Raw genomic sequence first — 16,880 nt, forward strand, 5'->3', positions numbered from 1 at the left:
GTTGATTATAAAAATAATTATATTTGTATGATTTAAAAATCACTCTTTTAATAACTAGATCAACATCTCACGGAATCCTTCCTGGACAGAAGAAATATTTACTCAAAGTTCCATTATATGAACGTAAACTTCCTTGTCCCAGTCTACCTATATGTTTAAATTTTGACGAATTTGTCCAAAGTAAGGGAGGAATTCCAGAAAACTGTGACCCTCGAATGTGGGCTCTTGATATGTTCTCTCATCATAAAAATCAGAAGACGACCACAAAAAAGAAAGTTGTTAAAATATCTATCCAGAAAGCCTCATCTGAAAGAATAAAAGAACCACCAAAAATAGAATTGAGTGATTCTTTGGAGTCTAGTCTTTCTCCAGAACTTATTAAACATTACGAATCCGAAGTGGAGATCCTGACTAAAGAAATAAATGCTAAGAAAAAATACCCTGCATTTGCATATTGTAGGCGTGGAGCTATTTATAGGAAACTAGGAAAGTTACAGAGTGCTATGAAAGATCTGCAGGAAGTAAGTCTTATTTAATTGAAATAACAATATTAATAATTTATACTTATATTGATCATTATAATCCTCTATGTAATTTATATAACCCTCTATGTAAATTATATGATACTTTCTACTAAATTTTGAAACACAAATATTTTAGTATACATGTGGGATTATGAAATTATAAATTTGGCATTTTCAATAATTGATATTAAAACCACTATATTTTGTCAGATTGGGAGGTATCATTTTATACTATATACATAGAAAGACACTGGGAAAAATAAATTTGCAAAATTTATTTGATAGTATGACTTCCTTTAATAAAACAACTTATTTGAATGTATACATATATTTTCTAGGCTATATTTTTGGAGCCGTTGTTTCTCAATGCCTACTGGCACCGACATTTCATTTATCTTTTTCAAGACAAAATTAATGAAGCTTTGGATGATTTGAATTATATAAATAAATACAATAAAAATAATGGAGGTGGGTTGTCTAGGCAGTTGTATTATTTATTTCTTTACCTAAGTTTTGGTCATTTAGTGTTGTTATAAATATATATGAGTTAACAGATAAAAGTCTCCAAAAATGATTGTAGCTTTTAAAAGTTAAATTTACTCTTGATATTGTATATATTGGACTTGTATGATCCTATACTGTTTTCAAAATACATGCTTTGAAATGTTAATGTCCTTGTGTATATTACAATAAATTTGTTCCTTACTGTTCATCCCACAAGAAGGATATGAACTTAAAAATTTTAGTTATAGAAGTGATTCATAAAGCCTTTCTTTTTTAAATTTTTTATTTTAATTTTTTATTTTTTTAAAAGATTTTATTTATTTATTTGACAAGTAGGCAGAGAGGTAGGCAGAGAGAGAGGGGGAAGTAGTCTCTCTGCTGAGCAGGGAAGCCCAATGGGGGCTTGATCCCAGGATCCTGAGATCATGACCTGAGTCAAAGGCAGAGGCTTAACCCATTGAACCACCCAGGTGCCCCTTCATAAAGCCTTTCTTGACCACAAATCTCTGAAGCCTTACAGTATTCCACGACTTCTTAGTTGGATGGAATCTGTACAATTGCCTTTATGTACCATCCTCTAGCCAGCTTGAATGGAATGAGGAAACAGAATTTTTTGGGAATGAGAAAATGTCACATTCATCTTTGTATTCCCAGCATGCATAACATGCCCCTAGAATATAAGTTGAGCTTTCTAAATATTTTTTGATCTATGCCTATTTTTGCCAAAGTCCATAAATTTTTGTTTTACTCTAAACATTGAAAGAGTACAGAACACTTTAGATATACAATAAGGTAAAAAGTAATTTTTGGTACTTAAAATTGAAATTGAAAATGACTTTGACCAATGAAACAATTAAACCTTGATTTTACTAAGTGTAAAAAAAAAAAAAAGAGAAAGAAAATGCTTTTAACTATAGTGAGCATTTATCAGCTTTTGAGGGCATGTTCTGCATTGTTGAAATAGAAAAAAAAAAAGCCTTAAATGAAATAGTTAAGGAAGTAATAGAGAAAAATTATTTTGAGACTACATTTTTAGAGGGAGAGGGATTAAAATTTTCATAGGTAATAAAAGGACTGTATCACTAAATTTTATCTTTTTAATTTTCTTTAGAGGCATATTTGTCAAAGGCAGAAATTTTCAGGAGAAGAAACAACATTACTTTAGCAATTCTAAACTATACCCAGGCAATTAAATGCAAGCCCACAGATGCCGATATATATTTCAGGAGGGGTGAGATGCATGAAATAGGAAACAAAGTACTGGCCATTGATGACTTCTCTAGAGTAAGCTCTATTACACAGAATGCTGACATTTATATATTTTAGATCATGATATTCTCATTCTGATATTATAGCAAATCATTGAAATTGTTTCATATATGTTATATTAATCAAAACTAATTTTTTATATGTTAGGACCCAGAGTGCTCAGTACTGGAATTGATATTAACACTATGTCAATAATTTTTTAAAATTATTAGTGAATGAATGAATTTATGTCAAAGAGTTGCATGTGGGAGCATTGAGACAACTCTGGGAGGGAGGGTGCGTGACTTTTCTAGCTTTCTCCTCTTGAAACATGAAACAGTGGTTAGAGAAACTTTTGAAAATTGCTTCCTCCCTTCAAGCAAAAGAGAAAATGATTTTCCCCTTCTTACTCTTGAGATATGGCTGATTCTCTTCTGCAGCAAATCTCTCTGATCTTAAGGAAGCTGTGCTCATTGGCTCATTCATTCATTCACTCAAATATTTATTGACTAAGGTGCTGTACAATGTAGTAGACAAATGTTGGTGAATAAAACAATTATGTTTCTTGCCAACATGGAGCCTATAGTTTAAAGGACAGATATTAAAGACATAAATACATACATAAATGCATAGTTATAATTTATGATGAGTGCCATGAAGGAAATACAGATGATGGGGGGTGGGTAAATGGATATTTAATTATATATTTATATTGGGGAATATCAGGGAATTCCCTTGAAGAAGTAAACTTTCAGTTGAACTATACTTTGAGGCTAGAGTCAGGCAAAATATTCCCCTGATTGCAACAGAATTGTACTCATCTCCTTACCTCACTTTATATTCTAGTTTGTAGTACAATTGAGAATTTAGAGGTTATTGAAATAATTTAGCTTTCTATGTTCCCAACTGCCCTGTTTCTTAATCCATGATAACCACATACATGATATTCTTTTGCTTCAAGAGAACGTTTTAATTTCTTAATATTTAACTTCTACTTTAGAAGTGACCAAAAGTCTCTTTTGAAAATATTGAAATTATCAGATACCTACTCCTATTCATTTACTCCTTGCATTGACTAATATAAGCACTTGAGGTCAAACCAGCTACAAAATTTTTCGGGTTTTTTTTTCCCTCTGTTTTAAAAATACTTAGTAGTCCTTCTGCTTTCCCTCCCGCACCCATATCACTATATAGGCAATGAGTTTATAATAGAGTATACAATGATTTTATCTCTTTGCTCTCGCCTTGTATGTCAATGTGAAATAAATAAACCAAGACCAATTTATTTCATTTCACCATTTTAGGGACTAGATTAATACATATTTGATTTGATTGAGTCAACCTTGATGCGGTCTAATACGTAACATCTTTAATTGGGATAAATGCTGTGCTCTATTATCAAAAAGATTTTATTTATTTGAGAGAGAGAAGGAAAGCAAGAGAGCAGGGGGAGGGGCAGAGGGAGAGGGGAGAGAGAGAGTGCTAAGCAGACTCTGTACAGAGTGTGGAGCCTGGTCTAGGGCTTGGTCTCAGACCCTGAGATCATGACCTGAGTCGAAATCAGAAGTCGGACACTTAACTGACTGAGCCACCCAGGCACCCCAAAGAAGTTTTATCAGTTAAAATTTCAGCAGGCAAAAAAGTCCTTGGTTTCTTATATATGCTGGTTTTTTTTTCCTCCCTCAGAAAACCTCCCGTTTTTAGAATTTGATGATAAATGCTCTTCCTAAAGACATCGTCTTTAAAAATTTATTTATTTGAAAGGGAGAGAGACAGAGAGAGTGCCCCACTTGGAGCTGGAACTCACAGCCCTGAGATCATGACCTGAGCAACAACAAGAGTCAGATGCTGAATGGACTGTGTCACCTGGGCACCCCTAAAGACGTTGTCTTTAAATGGAAATTTGAAAGTTTAGGCATCTTAAAGTAGTTCGCTTTTATGTAATCTCAAGTTGAAAAACATGTAGTTGTAGTCCATTTAATTTACTATGAGATTATATACTTGTGTTTTTTGTTTTTTCATTATGTGATATGTTTTGTGCATCCTCTCTATCCACCATGTAGTGTATTTTTTATGATCCCAAAAGAACAGATGCGTTATTAAAACGTGGGATGTTTTACTATGAAAATGAAAACTGGATTTCAGCCATACAAGATTTTACAGCTCTATTAAATATAGATCCCCAAAATTCTCAAGCCAGGTAAGAATTATTTTAGATGTGATTTTTGAAATTATCGTTTTTTAGAAATACATTCCCAGAAAAGAAAATTGCTTGAAATACATCAGACAGTTCTTTAGAAATAGTGAAGTCCATTTTCATGGTTACCAGTGAATGAAAATCTTTACCTATATCCTAACCGTAGTGTGTAATTTAATTTAATAGGCATAAAATTTAGAATTGTTTCATTTGTATTTTCTAAATGCTAGTTACATTACCAATTTTTTTAAAGATTTTATTTATTTATTAGACAGACAGAGATCACAAGTAGGCAGAGAGGCAGGCAGAGAGAGAGGAGGAAGTAGGCTCCCCACTGAGCAGAGAGCCCGATACGGGGCTCTATCCCAGGACTCTACATTATCAATTTTTAAAATATTGACCCATGTTTTTTCTTTAGATTTCTTTATTATTACTTGAATAATAAACTGTTTTTCCAGACTTGTGGTACATAATACAGTTCTTGTTTTGTTGCTTTTCTTTCAATCTTAGTTTTGTTTTGAAGAGATTTAAAATGTGTAAAAAGTCATACTTTCTCATTTTTTCACTCACAATTTGTTCAATATTGAAATTTTTTAGAGTAGCATGAAACGTGCACCCAGAAAAGTATACAAATATACAACTTAATGACTTATCACTATGTAAATAGCTGCATAGCTGTTACCTGGTCCAGAAACATTACCAGCACCTGAGAGACCTCTTTGTGCCTTTCCTCCCCCAGAGGGTAACCACTGTCCTGGATTCCATTTTAATCACTTTCTTGTAGTTCTTTATAGTTTCATCACATAAGTATATGTTCCTAAACACTCTTAGTTTAATTTTGCAATTTAAAAAATGTTTATGTAAGTAGAAGCATGTGGTGATATTCTTTTTGTGTCCAGCAGTTGCTGCTTCATCTTGAACTTTGATGTTATGAAGATGGCTTCTTTCCTTAAACCTCATGAGCTGACCTCTGCTAGCATCAATTTTTTTTTTCTGCAGTTTCCCACCTTTCTCAGCCTTCACAGAATTGAAGAGAGTGAGGGCCTTGCCTTGGATTAGTTTTAGCTTAGGGGAATGTTGTGGCTGGTTTTGCTTCCTATCCAGACCACTCAAACTTTCTCCATATCAACAATAGGGAGTTTCACTTTCTTATCATTCCTGTGTTCACTGGAGGAGCACTTTTAATTTCCTTCAAGAACTTTGCCTTTGTACTCACAACTTGGCTGTTTGGTGCTAGAACTCTTGTACCAAACAGCATCAAATTAGTTGGAGAAGAACAAGATTAGTTCAAGGCATTGTAAGGTGGTGCTATCTTATGGAAGACCTTATATGTCATTTTGAAGAATTTGGCCTCCTTCCATTGCCAATAGGGGTTTGCTGAAAGTTTTTGAGAAAAAACATTTTTATTACCTGATGATAAATCTTATTACTCTGGAGCTAGGAATGGAGTAAAATCATAGCATAGGTGTGAGCGGATGAGGATCTGAAGTATGAGGCAATGGAAGCAAAATAAGGAAAGGATGTAAAAGTCATTGTGTTTGAGGAATTGATGTGACTTCATGATATCTTACAAAAATATTACTGAAGGTTTATTCTGTAAATTTTAAGTTCAGAATTATGTATATGATGAAAAATATTAGGATTATTCTTAGGAAACAGGAGTAATTAAAAATAAATATAACATTCTTGTAGTCATTAGAAAATATACAAGACATGTCTTAAAGATGGGACAAAAAATGTTTTACTGCAGGATAAAATATCCTGGGTTTCAGGATGTTTAGTGCCTTTTTTATTTTTAATATATTTTTAATTGTTTTTTTTTTTTTTTTTTTTTTTTTTTTTGAGAGAGAGAGAGAGAGAGCATGAACAGGGGAAGGGGGAGATGAAGAGAGACACACAGACTCCCTGCTGAGCTGAGGCCTCTTGAGGCTCGATGGGAGATCAGGACCTGAGCCAAGATCACAAGTAGGCAGAGAGGCAGGCAGAGAGAGAGGAAGGGAAGCAGGCTCCCCGCTGAGCAAAGAGCCCGATGTGGGACTCGATCCCAGGACCCTGAGATTATGACCCGAGCCGAAGGCAGCGGCTTAACCCACTGAGCCACCCAGGCGCCCCCAAAGTCAGATGTTTAACTGACTGAGCCATGCGGGTGCCCCTCTGGATGCTTAGTGCTTTTAAAAGACCTTTGTTACCAGTCTGCCAACATACTGGCTGCACTCTTTTCTCCAAATTATCATTGATTTTATAACTTTCTTAAACATCTCTTTATCCCCCCTATACTGGATTTAACTTCTTCATAGCATAACTTCATTATTCCTATTTTTCCTTATTGTCTACTTTATTTCTAAAAGCTGATTTGCTTTACATTAGTAAATGACTGAAAATGGAATTTTCATGATAATTTCAAAATTGGAGTCAGAAATTAAAAGAGATAAAATCCAATCACACAACTGATGAAATTTCATCCATGTAAAACAGACTCCCATTTATTTGGGCGTATCTACAATGCCAGAGAAAAAATCTAACAACTCCACTCACTGAGACCCATTTCCTTCAAAATGAATTATTTGTTTTTTCTAGAGAATAATGTTGTATAAATTAGTCAAACATTTTGGGTACTCACATAATTAAAATAAATCTCACATTTATTTTATTGACACATCTCTCTGATAAGTGCAAAAAATATAATAGAGTTACTAAGCATATAATTAGCATATAGCATATTATTTCTAAGCATGTAATTATATATACAATAAAGTACAATTGATTATTTGTAAGAAGTTCTCTTTTTTTTTGCTATTAGCATCATCACTAAACTTTTTTGGGAAGCAAGTGGAAATAATCACAAATTATTATTCAAATACAAAATTAGTTGTGTTTACAAAAAAGAGAAAAATGTGTATTTTGCAATACATATTAAAATGATATTTTTATCTTTTTCTAGGACATACAGAGGAAGAGCACATTTTAAACGACAATATTATAAACAAGCAACTCAAGATTTTTCTGTGGCAATTCACTTAGATCCTAATAACTGGTTAGCTTTGTATTACAGAGCCTGCTTATTTAGGAAGAGTAGCCCCTTTAGAGCACTGCAGGATTATAGTGTTTCAGGTACTGCACCTTCAACTACACATATATAGGAATTTGATCTGAAGTTCACCAGTTCACTTTCAGAAAATGTAATACTAATATGGGAGGATTAATGTACTATGTATATTTATATAGTTATATATTAATATATATTTATGTAATATGTATTTTTATATATATTTACAAGCTACAATGGTTTAGCTGAAGTGTTCCTAGTATGCCCTGTTAGTGAACGTGAATGTGTTTGTACTTACATGGGTGTGTAACTTTGGCAATGGGAGAATATCATATCAAAGAAATTTCTTTTTATATTTTGAATTCTGAGGTTATTTCTGGAAATCCAGGCCTATTTCTAGTCAGCTTGCAGCGAATTTTCCTGGTGGGCTGTGTCCTACTCCATAGGTCCAGCCCAGCCCATTGACTAGTCAAATTCAGAGTTTTTTAACCCTTACATAAAAATGACTTTGAGAATCCTTAGTGATAGGATGCCAATAGCTAAAGATAACCATTTCCACTTTGCCCTGTATCATTGTATTCTTGGTATATCAATAGGCCCAGCACAATTCTGGGCATAGAGTAAACACTCAGTAAACATCCCCAGCTGAATAAATTAACCCAATTTGGTAGGATAATTATAGCCAGAGACCAACATTCCAAACGTGGTTGTGTTCCCCTGGGTGCAAAGTGCTAGAACCCTATCATTTTAGACAAGGCAGTATCTAGAGATTAAGAGACAACTAGACTCATAAAGAGAATTGCACAGCTCTGAGGCCACCCTTCCCATGAATATTCACATAAAACAACACAAAAGTCCATTTTATGTGCTGAAAGAACTCTGGTGTTCTCCCTTTCGGAAGACCAAGTTAAGGTCTTATTTAATTCTCTTATAATCTTTGCATATAATTTCTGCTCTCTGATTGATTCTCCATTTTTGTTCATCCACACAATTCTTGTGGTTACTGTTCATGAACATTTTGGGGTTCAAAGGACAAATTTAACAGAAACAATTTAAATTTGAAGGTCAAGTGCACCCTTTTCTATTCAAGTTTATTTCTCTCTGTCAGCCCTGTCCATCTGCCACCTGGCCAGACTCCTTTCTCGTCAGTCATCTAAGCCTCTTTCTCATAATTCTCTCTTTTCCAAGTTGTGGAATCTTCACTCCCTCTTTTCTAGACTATCACAATAATACAAAATCCCTGTCATTTAATTATTCAGAGCAGACCAGCTTGATTTTGGCTTTAATCCTTGTCTGCAGCCTAGCCTAAAGAGTTTTATCTTCCACATTCAAAAAGGACCCTTAAGATCGTTTTCCAAGTAGTAATAGCATCTAACATATATTCGGCATTTGACTACTTGCCAAATGCTATTCTAAAGGCTATATATGGTGTTTCAATAAATATGCAGAATAATGCTATGAGGTAGGTGTTAATTTCATCCATGATGAAGAAGTGGAGGCCCAGAGAAGTGAAGTAATTCTAATATTTTTTTTTTCCCATCATAGGGCAACCCTGAAACTGCAGCTGAGTTGCTCTTTGTCAGCCAGTCATACCATGAATGGAGCAGTCAGACTGCCTTCATGGGATTATTTATTTAATCTGTATGATCGTTGCTTACACTAGATATACTTCCCAAAATCTAGTACTGTGAGATTGTGTTCCAGACTAAGCACTATGCACATTTTTGGCAAAAATTTCCCTTCTTGGCCAGAATGGGCTTGAGAAGCTTAGAAGACATGGATCAAATATTGTGGAAAACCCATATAATTCACCAACCTGCTTTTGAAAAGGTGAAGGGAAAATTAGTAAGTGAAGAGATGTGAGATGTCCTCTAGACCAGTTACAGATGAGAGACACACACCTGGAGAACTGAGAGAAGATTCTTTTCGCCCCACACTCCTGTTATTTGACACATGCATAGTCAAGTTGCTTGCCTTAACTCCAAGCTCTGCTGGCCTTGGAGTAGCCTCTTTGAGTTGCCCTTCTGTGTTGTTGAGTAGTAACCTGATCTCTACCATTTACTCCAGTCTGGGGTTGTACCAGAGCCTTTTTTTTATGGCCAATAGCAATGCCCTCCTGATAATAAACAGGTCATCAAGGGCAAGGGTGCTCTTCTATCTGCCATCCACTAATGTGACTCAGAGGTTCCATCTTTGCCATTGACTTGCAACATGACTGTGGTTAATGAACCTAGTTCCTTTGCACTTAATCTCTTCATCTATGAAGTGAGTGGACTATCCTGGATTACCATCAGGATTTCTTCCAGTTTTAATGAGTTTTTGAACCTTGATAGTCACATTTTTACTTATAAACACATACATTTTTATGTGAATGTTACTTCTTACTCACCAAATATATTCATCACAGACCTGTTTTATAAAATGTTAAAGTGTAAGAATAAGCAATAAGTAGGGTGAAGACTAAAATATAATTCAGTTATTTTTGTTCAGAACCTGAATAAGCTATATATTTTTATTTTTAAGCTCTCATAAATGATGGCTATGAGAATCTTGGTTGTTTTCTACATCGGGGCATACTCTATGCAGATCTAAAACTTTGGTTGCTGGCAATCTGTGACTTTGAAACTGTTATTTCTCTAGAAAGGTATGTTTACCTTTTATTCTTATTGATTTCACATTTGTATAAAATTAAGAAAAGAATGAAAGAAAAAAAGCCTTTCCCCCTCATCATTAATAACCTTGTAAAATGAGATACTTATAAAGCCATCTTAGAAACAGAATACTACTTCTGAAAATAAGATGGCTTCTAAAATAAGACCTGTTCCCAACATTGGTTTGCCTCAGATACTTTTGCAAATTTTAGAGATTGCATGCATGTGAGAGGAGTCCAATTCACAGATAACAATACAAAGTTATTAACAGCAGTGTGGGGATACCCATGTTAGGGGTTTTTGAAGTTAACTTCATGAAAAGCTGTCACCAACTTTTAAAATAATGAGAGGGGCGCCTGGGTGACTCAGTGGTTTAAAGCCTCTGCCTTCGGCTCAGGTCATGATCCCAGGGTCCTGGGATTGAGCCCCGCATTGGGATCTCTGCTCAGCAGGGAGCCTGCTTCTTCCCCTCTCTCTGCCTGCCTCTCTGCCTACTTGTGATCTCTGTCTGTCAAATAAATAAATAAATAAAATCTTAAAAAAAAGAATGAGAAAATATTCTGCTTGATACCGCTATGCACAACATATGATTCCATCGGAAGAAACTCTCTATTTAGAACTTCTGACTTCATTTTGCGTAGCAAAGCAAAAAGAAAAAACCCAATTCCACTAGAACGTAGGTTCAGGAAGAAACAAAGACTGAGAATTGCACACACTGGTCAGAAGCCTCAGCTCTAAATCACAGAATTAATTACTTTCCTTTCTTTTCAATGAAGCATTCATTAAAATGAAAGGTGTCCAAAAAAAGTAACAGAGCATGCCAACTGCCAACCAGCAGAATGTTTACCTAGCTTATAGAAGGTAAATTTTAAGTTTGACTCAGAAAAGGTAGAAAATGGCTCCATAATGGCCCCGGTAGTTTTCTTTTGGATATTTTTGAGCCAGGAAGGGAAGGAAAAGAGTTTAAGTTGAAAAAAGGCCAAAAAACGGGCAGTACAAACTCTGGTATCTTTTAGGCAAAGGGTCTAGGCTTCTAATGAAGCTGGGCTATAGAATATGTAGTTTTCCTCATTTTGAAATAAAGGCATTGGATCAAGTAATTTCTAAGACCATTTATATATTAAAATTTTTTGGATTCTAAGAGAGAAAAAAATACATTTAGTTGATATAGAAAAGAAGCTGGGTTATACCTATGTGGAGAGGATTTTTAACCCCCGGCTTTGGAAATATTACTGTTTCTGTTACTCAGGGCAAATACAATATAGCCTGAAGTGAAAATTTTAAATTGAGAAAAACTAAACTTGTAATTCAAGATAAGACAAGATTAAGTCAAGGAAGAGTAAAGTATTGCCTGAGGACTTCAGGAATTCTGTTCCTAGCATACTCTCTACAAATGTTGATTCTCTACTAAGGATTTTTATAAAGTGTTTATAATTTTTAATAGAGAATAGTTAATTGATTTACTTTGCTTTAGTAAAACATTAAAAAAAAACCCTGTTATATATTGATGTATGTATTTCACTAGGTTCATTCAAAACTGAAAAACATTTGTAATAATTAAAATGTCTAACAAGGTTTTGCTTTCTCATTTTTTTTTAGAACCCTTATTTTGGCTTACATAAATATCGGCCTCATACATCTGCTATACTTGGATAACTACTTTGAAGCCACTTTGCATTTTTCTGAGGCTATTAGACTTGATCCTTTATATATTCAAAGCTATATTTGTCAAGCAGAAACCTATCAGAAGGTATTTAGGTTTTGAAAACCTCGATTTAAAAATTTTTTAAAAATTTTCTGGATATCTACCTGTTCAATATAATTTTAGCCATTAATGTACTTGTTCTCAGGTAATTATAGAGACTAATGCATTTTCAAGCAATAAATATTATATAGAAGTAGTTAACTATAATTACCTATGCATAAAGACTCTACTTATGAGGCATGAATTTTAAAAAATAACTTTTTTCCTTATTCCAAAAATAATATATATTTATTTCATGCAATATATGTATGTAAATAAGTTAAAAATCATCCATAATTTTATTCTCTAGAGACAACTGCTGTTAATGTTTTGCAGTCTGTTGTTTGGACTCTGTGTGTGTGTGTGTGTGTGTGTGTGTATAGTGAGCAGGTGGGTTTGTAGAATGGGATCCATGCATATAATGAGATCCTACTCTTTCATGCTTACCTTTAATATTGTTTAAATTTTAGAAGTTACTTAAATTAAAAAGTGTAATTTAACTTTAGTGTTATAAAATCAAACAATGCAATAAATAGTAAAAAGTCCTCTCTGATTCCAATCAAATCGGACTTTCCAGTGATAAACTCTACTAACTGCTGTTTCTGCCTTTCAAGATAGATACCCCTATCTACCACTCCACCACCAACCATCCTGTCCAAAACACTGTCATTCCTCACCAAGATAACTGCAGGGACCTCTTGGTCTTCTTGCTTCTGTTCTTTCCTACTTCTTGATGGATTTTTCAACATAGCAGCTATAATGATCCTATTAAAACATAAGTCAGATTATTTCACTTTGCCCAAAACCCTTTAATAGTTATCCTGCAAAAGCCAAAGGCCTGCAAGAGCCACAGGAATTGGCTCCTTATTACATTTCTACCCTTGTCTTCTAGAAGTCCTCTAATCACACGGATTTCAGTCAGGATAGCCTAGTTTGTGCTGTGGTTAAACACATACACACACTAACACATATAAACACACACACCAAAAAAATCTCCAAAACACAAAAAGTCACTGTAATAAAATAGCAAATGTTTATTTCTTGCTCATACTGCTTGTCCACTGAGAGTTGGCTAGAGGGTCTTCTCCACTGTCCACATCTCAGGACCCAGTGTGACTGGAGTCCAACGCAAAGTCCTTCTCTTCCTGATGATGGAGGTAGAAGAACCAGGGCAGACTTAGTATTGCCTCAGGGAAAGTTTGCTCTTCACTATTGCTGGGGAAGGGATGGACATACTTGCTTAACTCCATGTTAATGGAGCTAAAGGCTTCTGGAGAAGTTGGAATTCCTTCTGGGCACACTTACACGATATCAGGGTATAAAGACATATATTCAAAGTGTCATTATTCTTAGGAGGAAAAAGTCTATGTGGTAATGGTTGAATAAATTGTGTTGAGTCATACCATAGAATACTATGTAGTCATAAAAACAGTAATTAGAATGATACCAGTATTGTCAAATAAGAAAAGCAAGATTCAGAAAAGAGTGTTAAGTGTGCACAGCATGATCTCATGTAAATAAAACAATTGCAAATCAAACCCTGTGTTTATACATGGAAGAATGTGTATGCCTACTACGTGTGTTCAGCCTACAAAGAGAATCTAATCTAAGGCTGCCTGGAGAAGTCCTACCCCAGGACAACTTATAAAGATCAGACCGTGAGCCTCCATCTTTCCCAAACAGGGTTTCTTCAATGCATAGATATTGGAACAGGTGGAACAATGCAGACATGATGAAGCTAGATGCTTTATTAATTACACAAAGTGGAGCAGGATAAGCTTGAGAAGCACTGAAGTTCTATGGAAATTCTCAAATTTATTTAAACACATTTCATACTCCCTACTTCTGGATTCCTTCTTTTGACTCCACCCACTATTTCCTCCAGACAGTTTGTATATTTCAACAGATGCTGCCTACTTCTGTGCACAAATTAGTTTTGTGCGTTCTCCTCTTTGTATCACTATGTCAGCGTTGTAGGAGGAGTTGTTGATGTCCCAGGTTCATTTTGCTGGGGTCTTTAGAGTCCTCCTACTCCCAGTGATAGTAGGTTTTTTCCTCCCACATTTGTACAAACCTAGATTATGCTCCTGTGACCTGTATTAAGGAAATAATCAATGTATACATTATATATTGATTTTAAACATATAATTTCCATTGTTCTTGTATTTTGTTTTATTCATTCACTTACTTATTAAGTGCAAACTTGTTATTCCTCCCTTATTTTTTTTTTAAAGATTTTATTTATTTATTCAGAGAGAAAGAGAGTGCACATGTGCAAGCAAGGGGAGGAGCAGAGGGAGAGAGAGAATCTCAAGTGGACTCCATGTACTGAGTATGGAGCCAGGTGCTGGGCTTGATCTCATGACCCTGAGATTCTAATCTGAACTGAAATTAAGAGTTGCTCACTAACCAACTAAGGCAACCAGGCACTGCTTTCCTCCCCTATTTTTAAGTAGAATTTACTAGTAGTTTTTATTTTACCATCCTTTGCATGCTAGTTTACTAACTAGCGTGGAAAAGGTGTTCTGGTTAAAGGAAAAAACCAAAAAGCTAAGTGAAAAGGGAAAACAAACTATAAATTGTGATATAACCACATTTATGTGGTTTTAAGGAACTAAAGACTTTGCATCATAAACTTAAAAAAAATTTCCTGTATCTTATTTGCAATAAATAATTTTGATGATTCTTAAAAAATGTGTACTAGAGGATTTTCTTGCAAAATTTCCATACTGATTGGTGGGAGGGAAACATCAGAAGGGAAGCAATCAGTATTATAAGGAAAGCTTCTGTTTATCACTCAACAGTTACATAAACCGAAAGAGGCAGTAAGAGAGTTATCGCGTGCTATCCACCTTCAGCCAGATGGAATCCAATTATATATAATAAGGTATGAACATAGATATGGAGTTCTTCTTTGGATAACTTGGCACATGAGATAGCTGTTGAGATCTTTACTTCCCTCTTGATCCTTCTAGCTCCTCTTTTTGCATTCAATCTCCCAGCAGTGGCCTTCTTCTAATTAATAGGTCAGATATAGCTATTGTATTTATTGTATTAATTTTATGATAATTTATATTATGAAATAATCAGATTTCCCCTTTGCTCTATCCTTGCATCAAAATACAACTATTTAAGCTATGCTATGATCCAGTAATCTTACTACTGGGTATTTCTCTATAGAATACAAATCACTAATTTGAAGATATATATACATCTCTATGTGTATTGCAGCAATATTTACAGTAACCAAACTATGGAAACAGCCCAAGTAAGTGTTCATTGGTAGATAAATAGATAAAGAAGATGTGTATATATACAGTGGAATATACTCAGCCACAAAAAGAATGAAATCTTGCGATTTGCAAAAACATGGATGGATCTGGAGGGTATAATGCTAAGCAAAATAAACCAGCCACTCAGAGAAAGACAAATACCATGTGATTTCAGTCATTTGTGGAATTTAAGAAACAAAACAAGGTGGGGGACAGCAAAGAGACAAACCAAAAAACAGACTCTTAATAAGAGAACAAACAGAGGGTTACCAGAGGGGAGGCTGGTGGAGGGGATGGGTGAACTTTTTATGGCTGAGCAATATTTTGTTGCATATATATATACCATATCTTCTTAAAAACTGAAATGTTGTTGACACACAATGCTACATTAGTTTCAGGTGTGCAACATAGTGATTCAGTAACTCTTTACCTTGTTTTTTATGCTTACCATAAGTGTAGTTACCAACTAAATAATACTATTACAATACTATTGACTCTCCTTCCTATGTTGAATCTTTCATTCCCATGATTTATTCATTTCATCACTGGAAGCCCATACCTTCCATTCTCCTGCACTGATTTTACCCCTGCCCCCCCCGCAACTATTCTCTTTATTTATGGGTGTTTCTGCTTTTGTAGTCTGTTCATTTGGTTTAGATCATTTAGATCCAAGAACTGCTTTTGTTATTTGTTCATTTGGCTTTCGGATCCTACATGTGTAATCATTCAGTATTTGTCTTTTCAGACAATGATACAGTATTTGTATACGATACAAATCCTATAGTATTTGTCTTTTCAGACACTTAGATTTCTTCCATATCTTAGGTGTGGCAAATAATGTTGCAATGAGATAGTGGTGCATATACTGTTTTGAATTAGTGTTTCACTTTCTTTGGATAAATACTCAAAAGTAGAATTGTTGGAGCATATGGTATTTCTATTTTTAGTTTTCTGAGGAACTTCCATACTGTTTTTCATAGTGGCTGTACCAATTTGCATTCTTATCAACAGTGTACAAGAGTTCCCTTTTCTTCACATCAATACTTGTTATTTCTTGTCTTTTTGATAATAGCCATTCTGACAGGTGTAAGGTAATATCTCATTGTGCTTTTGATTTGCATTTCCCTGATGATATTGAACATCTTTTGGCCATCCATGTGTCTTCTTTGGAAAAATATTCAAGTGCTTTGCCCATTTTTAATCAGATTATTTGTTTTTTTTTTTCTGGTATTGAGTTGTACGAGTTCTTTATATATTTTGGATACAAGTTCCTTATCAGATATAACATTTGCAAATATCTTCTTCCAGTCAGTAAGTTGACTTTTCATTTTGTTAATGGTTTCCTTTGCTGTGCAAGACTTATTATTTTTTCATTCAGTGTAGTCCCATTGCTTTATTTTTGCTCTTGTTTCCTTTGTCTGAGGAGACAGATCCCCCCCAAAAATATTGCTAAGACCAATAACAGAGTTTTTGGTCTATGTTTTCTCTTAGGAGTTCTATAGTTTCAGGTTTTACATAAGATAAAGTCTTAGATCCATTTTGAGTTTATTTTTGTGTATGGTGTAAGAAAATGATCCAATTCATTCTTTTGCATATAGCTGTCTATTTTTCCCCAGAACCACTTATTAAAGAGACTGTATCTTCTATTTGCATAGTCTTGCTTCCTTTTTCATAGATTGACTGACCATACCAGT

At 34.6% G+C, this 16,880-nt stretch overlaps 1 protein-coding gene across 1 annotated transcript in view; it reads left to right on the forward strand.

The window, feature by feature from the left end:
- The window catches only part of TTC6 (tetratricopeptide repeat domain 6), a 228,500-nt gene that overhangs the window by 169,312 nt on the left and 42,308 nt on the right, over window positions 1-16,880 (forward strand). The window contains exons 14-21 of the mRNA XM_059372142.1: window positions 59-521; window positions 863-992; window positions 2,140-2,312; window positions 4,340-4,476; window positions 7,415-7,584; window positions 10,043-10,163; window positions 11,770-11,920; window positions 14,719-14,801. Of these exons, the coding sequence (XP_059228125.1) occupies window positions 59-521; window positions 863-992; window positions 2,140-2,312; window positions 4,340-4,476; window positions 7,415-7,584; window positions 10,043-10,163; window positions 11,770-11,920; window positions 14,719-14,801 (1,428 nt within the window). The remainder of the gene's footprint in view (window positions 1-58; window positions 522-862; window positions 993-2,139; window positions 2,313-4,339; window positions 4,477-7,414; window positions 7,585-10,042; window positions 10,164-11,769; window positions 11,921-14,718; window positions 14,802-16,880) is intronic.

This window comes from Mustela nigripes, chromosome 13 (assembly GCF_022355385.1).
Source record: "Mustela nigripes isolate SB6536 chromosome 13, MUSNIG.SB6536, whole genome shotgun sequence".
Lineage (NCBI taxonomy): Eukaryota > Metazoa > Chordata > Mammalia > Carnivora > Mustelidae > Mustela > Mustela nigripes.